This window comes from Lathyrus oleraceus, chromosome 1 (genome assembly GCF_024323335.1).
Source record: "Lathyrus oleraceus cultivar Zhongwan6 chromosome 1, CAAS_Psat_ZW6_1.0, whole genome shotgun sequence".
Taxonomy (NCBI): domain Eukaryota; kingdom Viridiplantae; phylum Streptophyta; class Magnoliopsida; order Fabales; family Fabaceae; genus Lathyrus; species Lathyrus oleraceus.
The window spans coordinates 411,742,209-411,756,989 of NC_066579.1; the positions used below are offsets into that span (position 1 = coordinate 411,742,209).

A 14,781-nucleotide genomic window follows, 5' to 3' on the forward strand; every position below is an offset into this window, starting at 1 on the left:
ATGGTATTCCTTATGGTGAGTATGTATGGGTGATAAAGGGATCTAACCCAAGATGATCTAAAGAATATTGGATACCAAAACACCATTAATTATTTTATAGGTACTTGAAGATAATATGTTAGTATTGTCAAATCAAGATTGATCTTTTAAGATACAAGACCATATGTTATGATAGTTCTAAAAGTTTCATTAAATGAAATATGTTTTATAGAAGCATCAATATTGACATCATTGTGAAGAAGATGAGTCCTCTTATGTTTAATTTTCCATTCGCATAATTGATTCTTGTATGATTTATCTTTCATATTTCATCCATTTTTCCTTCTTTTTGATAATATCAAAAGGGGGAGAGAGAGAGACGTAAATGCTTGTTATTTCCTTGTTTCTATTGAACTCGGGTATAAAAGTTTATCAACCCAAAGGAATTCAAAGAATCATGAACTAAGGGGATGATAATCAACTAAGAGGGAGCTTTTCCAAAAATCAACAAACATCAATTATTTGTCATCATCAAAAAGGGAGAGATTGTGAAGAAAAGCCTCTTATTGAAGTTATTTTTATGAAGATAAATATGCATGAGAAGGAAAAGATTCAACATGGAATTTGTATAAAGACAAGTAAAGTATCTTAGCAAAAAAGAATCAAGGAATTGATCATCAAGCATGGGAATATGAAATTTAATTAAAGGCTAAGCTAAGGTACAATATGCAATATGCGCTAATGATATAATCTTAGATGCTCAAAGAAAATATTCATAAAATTCATTTTATGCATTGGTTCATCACTTTTGAAAATTAGCACAAAGTGACATTTTTATTTGTAAAAATTCTCCAAGTTTACAAGAGGGTTAATCGATTAACCCATGGCAAGGAAAATCGTGGTAATTGATTAACAAGCTTCTATAAAAAGAAAATTCGAGTTTTCATTTAAGGCAATTCAATTAGCATATTGGGAAGAAAGCCAAAGTAATCGATTAACAATTCCTCCTTTTACAGTAGCATAATTGATTAACATCTACTTCATATGGCTAGCATCATCGATTATCATGTCCTTTCACATGATGATAATCGATTATCCTCCTTAAAAAGGGGAAGGGATAATCAATTAACACTCATTCCTTTTTACATACTTTTGAACGTTGTTTCCTTTTGAATTTTTACTGAAGCATTGCATTTTTTTCTGTCACCTCTCTTCATCACCAATCGTTTCTTAACCATGGAAATTTTTCATAAGATTCTCTCTAACAATTGCTTCTAAAAAAACTAAGAGGTGCATGATCATTATAAACAGAATACTTTTCAAATTCTAAAATAACCTCTTTCTTGACATATTTTAAAAATGTTCAAAACTTTCATGGAAACTTCTCTGATGCTAATATTCATATCAGATAAAAAAGTTTCATATTTTTCCTTGAGTACTTAAGTCATATATTATTGAATCATATTGTTACAGAAAAGGGAAGAACAACTTTATTAGAATTTTGTTGTTATCAAAAATCCAATGTACTTAAAATTTCATTCAAATTTATTGTTACACTATCAATGTTTTGTAACTTGTTTATCAGGTTGCGATACAAGTGTGTAAAAGAGAAAATATGATTCTTTCTCTTAAATTAGAAATCAAAAAGGTAATATGCATCTTTATTATTGTTAGAAAATTGTAGGAGAAGTCTTAGTGTAAAACTTATATAAAGATCTAACAATAGTGGAATTTCTCACAAAATATGAGGAGATTGGTGTACTCTTGTTTGAAAAGGAAAAAAAAAAAAATATATATATATATATATATATATATATATATATATATATATATATATATATATATATATATATATATATATATATATATAATTTATCTTTACCGTCCTTTATTTTCCTCCAAACTCCAAAATAAAACCTTAGGCAATGGAAATATGTGAGGTCTGTTATAAATCCAATATCTCTTTCATTTCTAATTGGATCAATCGCATTCAAATTTAGAAACTTGAATACTCACGCTTGAATCTCATCAGATTTAGAGACCCAAAGCAAAAAGTCACACCACTTTACGTTTGAATAAACACGGGTATAACTTATCCAATTCTGAAAAATAGGATCAATCGCAATAAGAAAATTCATACATTATCTTAACCTTAATACACCAAATGTGGAATGTGTTAGACTTAGATTGCACGAAATAATTATTCTAGTATTGGATTAATATATGTAAGGCTAGGGGTGGACATAAACCGCCCACCCGGTGAAACCCGGAAAAAAAAAAGAATTTGGGCGAGTTGGATCGGGCCAACGGGTCAACCGGGTTATCAAACCGGGTTACAGGGGGTTCAAAAGAACGGGTCGGGTACCAAAAATGGACCCACGGGTACCCAGACCCGCCCATCCACGAAACACCGCTCTTTCCGTTCCATATTCTCACTTCTCTCACTCTCGTTTTTCCTTTTCCATCTCTTGTTCTCACTTCTCTCAGTCTCGTTTTTCCTAGGAAATATTCCCTCACTCTCTCGTTCCCTCACTCCACTCGTTCCCTCACTCCACTCGTTCCAGATCTTTCACTCTTTCATTCCAGTTAGTAAGTCTTAGTTTCACACACTCTCCGTTAAATCACTCTTAATTAGGATTTTTTAATTAGGGTTTCTGAATCTAAGGTTTTTAATTTAGGGTTTATGATGATTGTTGTTGTTACAGGTGATTAAAGGCTTTGGACCAGTTCTCTCACTCTACAGGTGATTAGAGTTTGTGTTTTTTTTGCTTATATTGTTGTTGTTTCGATGAATCTGTTTGTTCTCTCTAACTCTCTAACTTAAAAACTTGATTTTTGCATAATATTTGATTACTTTGGGTTGATCTTTGGAAACTGGAATGTGACTTTTGCTACCCCTGCATGAACCGTGATTTTTGGAACTTAGGTAAAGACACAACTCATGATTTTACTCTGTTTTCACTTTGTTCCTTCATCTCTTTCCCTCAACATAAGCTACTATACATTATGCTTTGTTAGTTGTTTGAAATATTGAGTTTTATGTCGGTTTCTTTTTTGGTTTATGTTAGAAATATTGAGTTTTATGTCAGTTTTTTTTCCTGCTATGTTATCTGATATTGAGTTGAAAATAGATGAATTAAATTAAGATTTTTTCACTTTATTATAACTATATAATAATTTTGATTTAATTGAACAATTAAATTTACCTGCTTGTTTAGGCACAGAACTCCAGCATCCATGGCCATATTTTGTTATATGCCTTAGTAATTTTTCATCTTCTTCTGGTGACCATAGTCCCTTCCTAAGCTTCTGCTTATAGCAGTAAGAGTGTCTTCCCATTTGTGAGTTTTCAAGTTTGTTTAATGAAGCAATGATTAATTAATATTCTTTCTCTAATTACAAATGTTAATTGAAACATAACAATTAAGAAAAGCTAAATTTGATGTATATATTCGTAAAAGTACATCAATGATAAGTCGGTCAACGATGATCAGTAAAGTTGCAATCGTCTCTTGATTGATTGTCTATTATGTGAATTATGTTTCTCTTTATCTTTGTAATCATTTCCTCCATATTAGTGTTGGATCGGCATGATCAACCTGATCCATCAACTGCCTTAGCCTGACCCTAAGCGGCTCTATTGGATTCGAGCTGGAACCCAACCCACACTCCAAAAAAATCAAACATGTATACAGTTTCTCAAGCATGAGCGGGGGCAAAATGCTCTCTTAAAATCTACCAAAATATCGGACATCTATAGCATAACACATAACACAACCTCTCAAACATGAGTAGCGCCAAAAAAATCGAATAGTTAGTAAGTTATTGTTCTGCTAGCTATAGCAGGTTGAATAGTCCGGTTTTTCAGCCTTAACTTCTGCTGTTAACAATATCCACTCTTAAACTTTGATAGATTAAAGTTAACACTATAGTCATTTTAAATTGAATAAAATATAAATAGCTATGCTTTACAAAAAAATAGTTTTACTTTAGGTGTTATGATTCAGATTCAAATATTGAAATGATTTGTGACATTGGAAAGAGTACAAGAGAGCCGAAAGGTGAGGGAGTGGATGGCACGAAGAATACAAAACCTATATGCCCTGAATGTTTCCTGGAACATCAATAATGTTATGAACAAAACGTTATGTTATGATGTAGAGTTCTAAAACGTCTTTCAAGGATTTGATATTGTATAAAGTGTTTGAGTTGAAAAGAAGAGGGAAGGTGAGAAAATGGATTTCATAATGATGTTATAAATTTTACATTAATACATTGATGGCAACAATATGTATTACCTAATGATGTTATTGATGTTATTGATATTTGATTTGGATAGATGGATCAACGTCAAAGTAGCACGGAAAGAGTCTTAGAGCAAGAGCAATGCAATTGTAAGTGTATTTGACTTCGTGTATTTTACTGTTCTGTTATGTATTGTTATTTACTGTTCTGTTATATATTGGTATGGCATTAGGAGATTTGCATAGATTTGCTATTTACTGTTCTGTTATGTCACTGTTCTGTTATGCGTTTTTATATTGTTAAGTCACTGTTTTGTAAATTAATTATTGTTAAGTCACTGTTCTGTTTATATTGTTAAGTCACTGTTCTGTTATGCGTTTTTATATTGTTAAGTCACTGTTTTTATATTGTTATGTCACTGTTATGTTATGCTATTTACTGCTATGTATAACTGCTATGCATAACTGCTATTTACTGCTATTTACTGTTATGCATAACTGCTATGTATACTGCTATAACTGCTATTGCTATAACATTACTATAACTGCTATTTGCCAGCACTGTGCTATCACTGCTATTTGCCAGCACTTCTATTGTTGTCTCTGTTTTATGAATTGGAACCGTTATTTGTTAATTGGTAGTTCTTGATTGGCTCCTTCGTTATTTCAGTGACTGGTGAGCCTAATCAAAATCTACCAATTAATGAAGTAGGTTCAGCTATGCAACCTATAAAGAAGAGGAAATTTAGTGCAAGTGGTTCTAGGCAAACATCTGCTTGCTGGGAACATTTTATTAGATTACCCGATGACCTAGTTGATGCACCCACTGCAGCCTGCAAACACTGTCATAAAAAATACTTGTGTGACCCTAGGACTCACGGCACCACTAATTTGAACCATCATATTTTAAAATGTTCTAAGAAGCCCCTTGTCGTGTCAACTGACTCCACACAAACTATTCTAACATACCCAAGTGTAGATGGTAAACTGGTTCAAGTTAGCTCTAGATTTGACAAGAAAGCTTGTAGAAATGCTTTGTCAGTTTTTGTAGTTCTAGATGAGCAGCCATTTAGTGCAGTAGAGGGTGAAGGGTTTAAATTTTATTCCAAAGTAATGCAGCCCCAATTTACCATCCCATCTATGCGTACGGTAGCTAGGGACTGTTTTCAGCTATACTTGGATGAAAAACAAAAGTTAAAGGCCTTTTTAAGTCTGATTGCAATAGGGTAGCACTTACTACTGATTGTTGGACTTCTATACAAAATCTCAACTACTTGACCCTTACGGCACACTTTGTGGATAACGAATGGAAGTATCAAAAAAGAATTATAAGCTTTACCGTAATTCCAAACCACAAAGGTGAAACTGTAGGTAGGAAGATTGAAGAAGTGTTAAGGGATTGGGGAATTAGGAATGTGTCAACCATAACTGTTGATAATGCCACTTCAAATGATGTTGCTGTGACATATCTAAAGAGAAAAATAGCAAATATGAATGGGTTAATGGGGGATGGAGAGTGTTTTCATATGAGGTGTTCAGCTCACATTTTGAACTTGGTGGTAAATGAGGGTTTGAAAGATAAACATTTATCTGTAACTAGTGTTAGAGATGCTGTTAGATTTGTTAAGTCCTCACCTCATAGGGCAACCAAGTTTAAAGAATGCATTGAATTTGCTGGAATAACTTGCAAAAAATTAGTATGTCTTGATGTTTCAACTCGTTGGAACGCGACATATTTAATACTAGAGGCTGCGGAGAAGTTTCAACTCGCTTTTGAAAAGCTTGAGGATAAAGAGTCGAGCTATAGAGAGTTCTTTGGAAAAGGTAATCCCCCTAGTAATGATGATTGGGACATTGCTAGGGCTTTTAGAGCTTTCCTAAAGTTATTCTATGAAGCAACTAAGACTTTTTCCACCTCTCAAAATGTGAGTTTGCATACTTGTTTTCACCAAGTGTTTGCCATTTATTGTGAGTTAAAGCAAGCCACTTTGAACTTAAATGATTTTTTTGCAAGTGTGGGTGGAGATATGATGGAAAAATATAATAGATATTGGGGAAGTCCTGATAAGATGAACAAGATGATATATTTTGGTATTATTCTTGATCCAAGATACAAGTTGAGTTACATTGAGTGGGCGTTTAAGGACATGTATGGAGTTGGATCAAAGTTTGGTAGTGACTTGGTAAAATCTATAAAAGAGAATTTACAAAAGTTGTATGATTGGTATAAGCAAGCTTATGACCAAGAGCATAATTCCATACAGCCTCTTGGTAGTGGTGGAAATAATGTCTCCAATGATGAAACAAATGCATCTGTTGCCCGTTCATCACTTATGGCTAGAGCCGATGCTTTTGAGCAACATTTAGAGGAGCAAGACTCGATTGATCAACAAAATGAGCTTAAGGTGTATAATTCTAGTAAGTGTGTCAAAAGGGATCCTAACTTTGACATTCTTGTGTGGTGGAAACGTAATTCAATCGAATATCCTATTTTATCTACAATGGCTAAAGATATTTTAGCCACACCAGTGTCTACTGTTGCTTCTGAAAGTGCTTTTAGCATAGGAGGGAGAGTCATAGAAACCTATAGGAGTTCTCTAACTGCTGAAATGGCCGAGGCTTTAATTTGCACCCAGAATTGGTTAAGGCCTTCTTTTACCTATTTCAAAGATATGAATCTCATGGAAGATTTTGAGCTTTCAGAAGATATTGTAACAGGTGAATTTATTATTGAATTTCTAATAAATATGATGTAATGTTGTATAATTATGCCTTATTAAAAATTGTTTATTTAATTATTTTAGAGTTTCAACAAATGTCTTTAGCAGCAAAAGGAGTATCAGGTGTCTCATCATCACAGTCTCAGCCACAACCTTCGGGTTGTGCTTGAAATGGATGTATGTATATCATTATTTACTTATTACTTTATTATTATTTTTGTTAACTAATGTTTATGTTGTCCAATTTTCCAGGTCAACTATGTTTTTTTGATTTTTTGGAGTCATGCATGATTTTTTGTTAATGGTGATTCTCCACCTGTTTTACTTCAAATTGAAATATTTCATTTGTTGATATTTGTTTATTAATTAAGGCCTTCTTTTAACTAATGTTTATGTTGTCCAATTTTTCAGGTCAACTATGATTTTTGATTTTTTGGAGTCATGCATGACCTATATATATGAGTTTTTGGCCAGTAAGTACCATTGTTCTCTCTCTTTTGCCAATGGATTTCCATCTGTCAGTAATGCAGTCCTATGTGCTAAAGCTTCAATGCTATTACAAGTAAGCTTGGTTTTCAAATTTCACAGAATTTTCATTAAATTAGTGAAAAAGTATCAGACAAAAAATTGTGTTTTATTGCGATATGATTTTAGACAGATAAAGCTCAAACTCCTATTATATTGTAAGCATATATTTCAGTATCCACTGCATATTCTTGATTTTGGCATGATTTGTTAGGGGACATATAAGAACTTCTTTGGTCATTGATTGATATTCTAATATGCAGTTCCTGAACATGCCTTGGTTAATACTGATTTGCATTTCTTTCATGTGCTCAGGCTCAGGCTCGTCTGACCGAGGCAGCTGCAGATGCTGTGAAACAGTTGCTACCTGCTTATGCGAATAATGATCTGTCAAGTCTTTGTACATGGGCTGATCGCGTCAAGTTTGCTCTTCGTTGGACGTCTGCTTTGCATTTCGCTGACACTCCTCCTAACTCCAATCACAGTAGTTCTTCTTTAAATAAATTACAGTAGTTCTTCTTTAAATAAATTAAAAGTACTAATTTATTTATTTTTTCAGCATTAATTTAGAATCTGAATTGTCCTCCTATGAGTTTTTGTTACAAATGTTGCAAGATTCTTTATCTACTTCTGCTCTCCCAAGTATTGTCATATACATTTAGAATATTAATTTTTGCTCTCCAAATTTCGCGGTTTGGGGGCTTCTAGCAAGCAGTTTATGCTGCTGATTTTTTCTCTGTTTTGTTTTGGTTTACATCATGGATGTTTATGCTGCTAAACTTTATTTGTATTCCAAACTTGTTTTGTTCCATTCTTGCACACATTGTGCTTGGGTGTTTTTTTAAATTTTATAGTTTCTTTAGCCTTTAAGAAGATTGTCATCAACCAAATGAATTCTCGTCATTCATTTGTATTTCCACTTTGTTGTCTAACTTTTCTATTACACGTGGTCTGACTATGATTAATGATTTGTTTGCTAAGAACATCCATGGATGAGAGAAGGTGGAGAAGCATCTGATAAGCCAATTGATAGTGCTGTTCTATCTAGAATGAAACAGTTCAGAGCAATGAATAAGTTCAAGAAACTTGCATTGAAGGTATGACATTGAACTTAATTCAGAAGCAACTATGTTCAGAGTCTTTTTTTTTTGTTCTTAATGATGTTGAAGGGTGCTTAATTCTCTTTTGGTTGCTGCACATTTGTTTACTCATTCTGGAATATGTCGTAGAAATAATATTATGGAATTGCTTTTGTTTGTTTTGTCATATCTATGAGCCTCTTTTGCTTTCACTCAAGTCGTATCTCACTAGATGGGTTGAGCTACATGGATCTAATGCCACCATTAGGCTGTATAAAAACCAATAAATTCATGTGTTGGTTTCTCGTATAGTTTTCTTTGGTATAAACATGCACTAAAGATTAACACATTCAGACCAGTCTATTGTGTTGGCATAAAAGAAACTGGCATATTGAACGTAAACTTTACGGATACTGCTGTCATTCTGGAATCTTAGATGATTACAGCATGTTTTGTTTTTCATCATGTGCATGAGTACTCTGAACATTCTATGAGTTACATGTTCTGGCTTATCTTTTTGGGGTATTTCTCCATTACCAATTTAGTGGAAATTTCTCTAGGTTATGGCTAAAAATCTATCAGAAGAAGAGATTAAAGGTCTCAAGGCAATGTTTGCAAACATGGACACTGATGGTAGTGGCACCATCACCTATGAAGAATTGAAGACAGGTTTGGCTCGAATTGGATCAAGACTGTCCGAGACTGAAGTGAAGCAACTTATGGAAGCTGTAAGTCGTTACAAATCCGTTACAAAAGCATAACTAGTTGAACGCATGACTATTATCTTAAACTCAACAAGAATTGTCTTTTCGTGTATAATGTTTCTCAGGCCGATGTTGATGGAAATGGGTCGATTGACTATCTTGAATTCATATCGGCCACAATGCATAGGCACAGACTTGAACGGGATGAGCATCTTTACAAGGCATTTCAGTATTTTGATAAGGACAATAGCGGTTGAGTATTGCAAGATAGATGGTATATTATTACCAATATTTTGAAAAAATCTAATCATTTTTGTTTGAACATCTAAATAACGACTTTTTTTCTTTAAAATGACACATCTTTTTTATATTTTCACTGTTATATCACTGCCATTATTGTAGTTGAGTTCTTCAATGAATGCTGGTGACAAACTTTCTATGAGAATTTTGTTTTTATGTTGTTTCTAATTTCACAAACAGGCATATTACTAGAGAAGAATTAGAGACTGCCATGACAAAGCATGGAATAGCTGATGAAGCAACAATAAAGGATAGAATTTCTGAGGTGGATACAGATAATGTAAGTTAGTCCTAATTTAATCAGGGTAGCTCTGTTGCAGACTATCAGTATTGTCGCTAATGATTCTTAAACCAACAGGATGGGAGAATAAACTATGAGGAATTTTGTGCAATGATGAGAAGTGGAATGCCACAACAGAACCAGGGACCACTATTTTAAATCTACTGAAAGAAGTCAATTTCACATCTGATTCTATTGTAATCTTTTGAATGCATGGTTTTATAGCTTAATAGAACTGGAAGTTTGACGACACTTTGATGGGCTTTATGTAGTTGGTTTGTGTGTTTTGCAACATCACTTTGTTTGCTATTATGTTTGAAGTTAAAGCTTGTTCATGCGAAGGTGTAACTGAATTTGCTTTGTCAGAGGTCTTGAATATATAGCTTATATTATCTTAAACTTCTTTTTGTAGCCATTTTGCCAAGAGGCTGGCTTATGACAAAAATGTTCATGCCACATCACTTTGTTTGATCGACCTATTGACTCAATATTCGTTTGACTACTGTGTTTATGTTTTAATATTTGTTTTAAATGGATTACTTAGTTTTCTCCTCTACAGTCTGCATATATAAGTTTGTTTTTAACCCGAATAAACCGCTAAAATAAACCCGCAATCCGCACAAACCGAACTCGTCCAAACCGTGTTGATATTGGGCGGAAATGGGCCTTCATATTTGAACCGTGGGTTGGACTGGGTGAGGGTTTTGGACCCGAAACCGCCCAGCCCGGCCCGTTGTCTAGCCCTATGTAAGGCGACTCAAGGGAGAACACTGAATTATTATAATAAATGAGAACAACCAATCATAACCATTAATTTCTGATCCATTAAAATTAATGGACTAGATTAATTTCTCTTTTCAAAGTTCTCTCATTGTAATTTATAAAGGCTATCCTAGAATGTAATTCACATTATATTTTAAGAAAAATATATATGTATTGCACTTTTAAGAATTATGATAACCAATTAATTTTTTTTTATAAAGTTTTAAAGACAAAATAATTTTAATGAAAGTGTTTCTTTAATTAATATACAAGTTTATTTTTAAAGTTTCAAAAAATAACAATTAATACATAAATTAAAATCTATAAAAGTATTTTTAGAATTAATATATATATCTATTTTACTTGTTTTAAATAATATATTCATTGATTTTTTTTATTATTCAATTAATAAAATATTTATATTTTAATTATAAAATAGCAATCACCGCTTCCACATGCAACCGATCTTTTGAACATTGATCGACGGTTCCCTCGGGTTCTTCCTGACCCTTTGGGTTTTTTCACCACCGGAATCCAACTCCATAACAAGCTTACCAAGACCTATGATGGTAATGGCAACTTGCTAAGTTTTTTCTTAAAAGGGAATACCCTATAATTAAAAAGTGAACCTAGGAAATGATGAACCCTTCCGATCCTTCTGAGTCAGATAAGCTGACTCTGTTTGAAAAAATTGGAGTTGCAGTATAAATCAAAATTGGAGTTGAAAAGATTGAACATATTTGAACTAAAATAACAGTTCAGAAAACCGAACCAAACTGCTAATGGTCCTAATGAATCAAACTGAACTTTGATAACAGTTCAGTGAATCGATTTAGTAATTTTGACCCAAACAGAACGAAAAACCAAAACATTTTGAGTATTTTTATTGAGGCAATTGTTTGCTTTTTTTTAACGGAAAAGTATAATATTATATAAAAAGCCACTTCAAAATTGAATGACCAACCAAACATCAGTACAAAACTAACCCTCCCAACAAACCAAAAGCAAAGGCCAAAAACACAAAGCCACCACCTCAGGTGACTTACCACAGAGCAACAAAGGATACTAAGAAAAGGATACCAAGAAAAATTGACAATAAGATATCGTTGAGTCAATCACATTACAGACATACTAAGAAACTTTTTAGTATCTTAGTGCAAAAGTGTAAAAGATCCAAAAATAGATGACGATAAATCAAATGAAAGACTTAGAGCTGGAAAACAAATGTAATAGGATACTGTGTAGTGCAGTCCGGTTCTCAATAGTTTTGTTCGGTTGGGTTAGTGCATTGTGTGTGAAACACTGGTTCGGTTCATAAACTTATAAAACTGGTTCAGTTAGATTCAGTTCGGTTTTCTAATTATTTTGAACAGACCTAACTGAAACAGTCATAAACTTCCAATATAACACATCATTTTTACAGAATGCTAGACTCAAGTTAAGCATAACAAAATCCAAAATGAAAGGCAAAAGAACAAACCTTGAGTTCAAACTCTAATGTGGATTTTTTTTAGTACAAAGGCAGATGATAGTATAAAGATGGTTGGTGATCATCCCTATTCAGGGGAACCGTAAGAACAAAGGCGTAACAATGGACATTCCTAACATGGCATTATTATCATCCCAAGCTATCACAAATTGAAAGGAAAGGTAGGAAGCATGATCCAAGAAGCTTACAATTTAACACAGCCACATAATTCTAGTAAGGACAGACGAAATTTAAGAATTTAAACTGAACTCTTTCTGCAATGTGTAGCTCTGATAGGAATAATCAGTAACTCCTTTCATATACCCACCAAGCTAATGGAGTTGTTATAGTGTTGCTGCAAAACCCCAATTTTGACCCCTAAGATCCCTCAACCAATAGCTAGATGGTCATGAATTTACCGCTAAAGTTACATACTATACACTCAAATTGTGGAACTGACCTACTACTGACCATGAAGCATAGATTTTGACACGGGCACTAGGACACAATACGACACGGACACTCCGACACCGATTTTGTCAAAAAAAATAGGACACTGACACGCTACATATATGATAGTATTTAATATTCATTTGTTCATATATTATTAAAAAAAGTTTAAAATATTATAATCAAAAGTGATGTCTTTAATTCTGCATTGATGATATTGCTGTAATACATGCTTAACCTTTTTATATGTATAAGAGATTTGTCCAAAAAATGTACAACACTTGTATGAATTGTCTAACACGTGTTGTGAGTGTCATACGGGTACCAGACACGGATTCAAAGAGTGTTGAAACAAAAAAAAAAACATTTTTAAGGGGACACTTGTTTGACTTTTCCGACACTTCTAAGATTTTTCTGACACATGTCGTACAAGTGTCGCACACCGACACGTGTCAGACACTACGACACGCCTACTCTTAGATGTATCCGTGCTTCATAGCATACAATAGATTAGAGATAAATTCCGCCTTTTCTTAAGACATCTATGCATGGATATCAACTACACAATAAAAACGAAGTACCATTTAGTATTGCAGTATAACACTGCCAAAAACAAAGTCCCAATACAAAGTGACACAACTGATTAGCAAGGCACCAAAAGTTGAATACATAGAGCATATCATATATACACATTATTTCTATAAACATAAAATAGACTTGTATCCATAGAGAAGAATGCAAGTAGTAGAGTACTTATAGTAACTCTTATACTTTTATTGGTCAATAGTACTCAAGAAACGTGAATCAATACCTCATCACATACACCATAAAGTCTTTAAGAGTTCATTACTAGTGAGAAGAACGCATCATAGAGTTCATACAGCTGTATTCAAAGGGAGTGATATATTTAAAGACATAACACTTTTGCCCTAAGTTTATCTCTTGGAAAATGGAAGCCAATAAAACAAAACAGAAATCTACTAACTTGTTAACCAAATTGATACACAGAATCCCTCAAAAATTCTCACAATAACAACGACAACAACAATATAGAACACTGAAGGAAAATCTGATTATTCAATGGCTCATAAAAAGGGGTTTTTTCCAATATGAAAAAAAAAATCATTTCTTGTTATAACGAGCAACCTCACCGTCATTGGGAAAGAAACCCATAATTCTCCCAGCAGAATTCTGGTAAGCATACATGAATCCACCCATGACACCAATCAATCCACCGGTCACCATTGAAGGTCCTCTGATTCCAGGCTTAATCCCTAAAACACACAAAAAAATAATCCCCTAATTGTTGATTTATAATTCAATTGATTCAATGTAAGAGAGAAACAGTGGAAGATGTTTACCGGAGAGATAGCCGACGGTGACGGAAACACCGGTGATGGTAACGAAACGGAGATAATCGAGGGTATTGAAGTTTCCGACGACGGTGGTGAATGGAGGGTTGCGATCGATGACTGGGTACTCTGGTTTTGTGGATGCTGTGATGTCTGTGTTCATCTTTGAAGTTTCAATATGGATCGATTAGGCTATGAGACTCGCTTAGTAGAACTTCAACCTCTAAGAACAAGAATAACTGTGTTCGTTTGTGCTTGTGCTGGTGAAAGTGTCTTTTCTCTGTGTAATTTGTTTGGGCTTTCTTTGGGCCTCCAGATTGAGATTTTATCATCCTATCCCCAACATTTGATCGAGCACCTCCACATGAGCAATGTCATTAGTTTTATGCCCTTACTTAATAATCCTAGATTTTTAAGAGTATTGTAAATTATAGGATTTTTTCAAAAAGGATTATTGGATTTTTTACATTTATAGAAAGAAATGCAAAAAAAAAATTATATATTTTGTGATTTTTTTTAAGAAATATTGAAAAATTCTAAAATTTTCGATAAAAACACATTGTTTTATGGTAAATGCTTGAAGACATATCGACTTTTTCAAAAATCCGGTACAAATATACTGGATGTTTGGGAAAATACGATAACTTATAAAATGTGCTGGAGATTTTTAAAAATCAGGTACAGACCAAAATATTTTGAATATATGAAAAATCTGATAGGTAGTGGTGAGTTTTGAAAAATCCTCAAGTTTTTGACATTTTTAACAAAATATACCTAATAAAATATATACATATAATGCAAAAAATGTTATAATATCCATATAGAACGAATTATTTTGACTTCATAACTTTTTCTTCCCATTGCTTTATATGTCTCGCATATGTTGTTTCTCATGCTCACGCACCTTCACTACAATTC

The 14,781-nt window shown here is 33.3% G+C and overlaps 3 protein-coding genes across 3 annotated transcripts; 2 read left to right on the forward strand and 1 right to left on the reverse strand.

Annotated features, from left to right (window-relative positions):
• The first annotated feature begins 862 nt into the window (after positions 1–862).
• On the forward strand, positions 863–6,215 carry LOC127112466 (zinc finger BED domain-containing protein RICESLEEPER 3-like). Its single transcript, XM_051046350.1, has 7 exons — positions 863–880; positions 1,565–1,627; positions 4,141–4,206; positions 4,319–4,373; positions 4,894–5,314; positions 5,449–6,105; positions 6,203–6,215. Exons 1-7 carry the CDS (start codon positions 863–865, stop codon positions 6,213–6,215), a joined length of 1,293 nt encoding a protein of 430 aa, XP_050902307.1.
• Positions 6,216–8,435: 2,220 nt separating this feature from the next.
• On the forward strand, positions 8,436–9,517 carry LOC127076691 (calcium-dependent protein kinase 2). Its single transcript, XM_051018410.1, has 3 exons — positions 8,436–8,565; positions 9,108–9,275; positions 9,377–9,517. The coding sequence occupies exons 1-3, from the start codon at positions 8,461–8,463 to the stop codon at positions 9,506–9,508; spliced, it is 405 nt and encodes a 134-aa protein (XP_050874367.1). The 5' UTR covers positions 8,436–8,460; the 3' UTR covers positions 9,509–9,517.
• Positions 9,518–13,311: 3,794 nt separating this feature from the next.
• On the reverse strand, positions 13,312–14,153 carry LOC127076694 (uncharacterized). The gene is made up of 2 exons (XM_051018426.1): positions 13,873–14,153; positions 13,312–13,785 (listed from the first exon to the last, which is right to left on the reverse strand). The coding sequence occupies exons 1-2, from the start codon at positions 14,024–14,026 to the stop codon at positions 13,634–13,636; spliced, it is 306 nt and encodes a 101-aa protein (XP_050874383.1). The 5' UTR covers positions 14,027–14,153; the 3' UTR covers positions 13,312–13,633.
• Between the last annotated feature and the right edge of the window lie 628 nt (positions 14,154–14,781).

Bases quoted from the DNA above. Each gene is read 5' to 3' on its own strand.
- LOC127112466 (XM_051046350.1), top strand. The intron at 1,628-4,140 runs GTAATATGCATC...GTTATGATGTAG, and splicing joins TTAAATTAGAAATCAAAAAG to AGTTCTAAAACGTCTTTCAA. The intron at 4,207-4,318 runs GTGAGAAAATGG...TGATTTGGATAG, and splicing joins AGTTGAAAAGAAGAGGGAAG to ATGGATCAACGTCAAAGTAG.
- LOC127076691 (XM_051018410.1), top strand. From the start codon at position 8,461: ATGAGAGAAGGTGGAGAAGCATCTGATAAGCCAATTGATAGTGCTGTT. The intron at 8,566-9,107 runs GTATGACATTGA...AAATTTCTCTAG, and splicing joins TCAAGAAACTTGCATTGAAG to GTTATGGCTAAAAATCTATC. The intron at 9,276-9,376 runs GTAAGTCGTTAC...AATGTTTCTCAG, and splicing joins TGAAGCAACTTATGGAAGCT to GCCGATGTTGATGGAAATGG.
- LOC127076694 (XM_051018426.1), bottom strand. From the start codon at position 14,026: ATGAACACAGACATCACAGCATCCACAAAACCAGAGTACCCAGTCATC. The intron at 13,786-13,872 runs GTAAACATCTTC...TGTGTGTTTTAG, and splicing joins CACCGTCGGCTATCTCTCCG to GGATTAAGCCTGGAATCAGA.